This window comes from Entamoeba nuttalli, assembly GCF_000257125.1.
Source record: "Entamoeba nuttalli P19 unplaced genomic scaffold asmbl_6731, whole genome shotgun sequence".
In the NCBI taxonomy this organism is placed as follows: Eukaryota; Evosea; order Mastigamoebida; family Endamoebidae; genus Entamoeba; species Entamoeba nuttalli.
In genome coordinates, this window is record NW_008578240.1 from 1 (window position 1) to 1,763 (window position 1,763).

The 1,763-nt window shown below is 25.6% G+C and overlaps 1 protein-coding gene across 1 annotated transcript; it reads right to left on the minus strand.

Moving 5' to 3' along the window:
- Positions 1-33: 33 nt before the first annotated feature.
- ENU1_159480 (hypothetical protein) lies at positions 34-855 on the minus strand (the record flags this gene model as incomplete). Its single annotated transcript, XM_008860806.1, has 1 exon — positions 34-855. A coding segment is annotated over one exon (822 nt), but the record flags the coding sequence as incomplete, so codon positions are not given.
- Between the last annotated feature and the right edge of the window lie 908 nt (positions 856-1,763).

A 1,763-nucleotide genomic window follows, 5' to 3' on the forward strand; every position in this document is an offset into this window, starting at 1 on the left:
TTGTTTTTTGGATTCTCCTTTTTTGTCTTTAACAGGTCTGACTTTTCCACTTTTGTCAACTTGTTTCCACTCATCCTCTTCAGGAGGAATTTCAAAGGTTTCCTGCTCTTCTATCTGTTCTTCTTCATGCTCACGTTTATAACTTCTTTTTTTATTTCTCTTTTCCTTTTTACTTTCAGGTTTCTTTTCTTCTGCTTTTTCTTTAGTGTCTTCTTTCAATTCTTCTTTTGGTTCTTCTTTCACTTCTTCTTTTGGTTCTTCTTTCTGGGGTTTTCCTTCAGTTATAAGGATTTGATTTTCCATTGTTGGTTGTTCGTTTTGTGGATTATTTTTTTCTTTGATGATTTTTTTTTCATTTTGTTGGAGTTCCTCGTCAATTAAAGGAATAGAGGTAGTTTTATTTTCTTCCTTATTTTCTTCCTTATTTTCTTTCTTTCTTCTAACAAAAAATGCATTTTTTAATGTTTGTTGTTCAAATTTAATTGGACCTGAGCCTTTTTTTTCGTCTCTTTCTAAGTTTACTTTTTTGTCTATTTGTTTTGTTGCTCCAATAGTTTTTTCGTTTTTCATAACTTTATGTTCAACAGGTTTACTTCTTTTCCATGTTTTTGATGAAGCTATTTTTTCAAATGGAATTAAATTAGTTGTTGGAGTTATTTCATGAACTATAGGTGTTGCTGTTGGGGTAACGATTGTTTGTTGTCCTTTCTGTTTAACAATATCTGTTTCTTCTTCTTTTAATGGTTTAACAGCAATTGGTTGTTCAACTCCCTTCCGCTTTTTAAATGGAGGAGCATTACAGTTTAATTGTGTTGCGGGTGTAGATTTAGTCCTCAACGGAATAAAATCACTCATGAATATGTATTTCACAGTTCTTCTGTCTTTCTCTTTGTTTTTTATTCACTTTTCACTTTCTTTTATTATTCTTTTCTTTGTTATTTCTTTCTGTAATTGTTTTTCTTCTTTTTTATTTACTTTGTTTTTTATCCGAATTGCATAGAATTTTTCTCTTTTTTATGTTTCATTCTAAGAATTTTAGTAACAGAAAAACTATGAAAAATACCAAACATTATTGGCATTCATAGACTTGGTTTTTTTGGTTTTTATATCTCCTCAAAAATTGATGTTATAAATTTGTGGTAATGTTTTATTAATTATATTTTTATATTATCTGTAAAAGGTATTTTTTATTTAATTCACTTGCAAATTAATTCTATTCAAATGAAAGAAATGATACCTTTATTTAGTATTACTTCAAGAACTTAGGAAATATATAAAAGAATTTTAAAACTCATTTTATTAGTTAATACTTTTAATTCCCTAAGTAAAGTTATTCAACAAAATACTATATTGTATGGACATTCAAAAATATCATTTCTGTTTATTTATATAACCTAATGTTATTCAAGACTTCGTTTTCTAATTATATTTTGTAAAATAATGTATTATCATCACTTATTATATTCTGGTTATGTTGTTATTTTCATATTGTAATTTATTTATACTAAAACTAATTTTAATTCAATGAATTTTGATTGTAAGAGAAACAATTTCAATTCTTTAGAATATGATTCCATAAATAACTTATGAACTTCCAGACTCCAATCAATATTATTGTTTCTAAACTCAATTAAAGAGCTGTGTTATATTATTATTTAATAAACCAAAATATTTAATACTTTATTAATTAAAGGATTTTTCTTATAAAAATTACTGGTAACACAATTGTTTTGTATTTAAATATTCACTCCAATATTTAAACT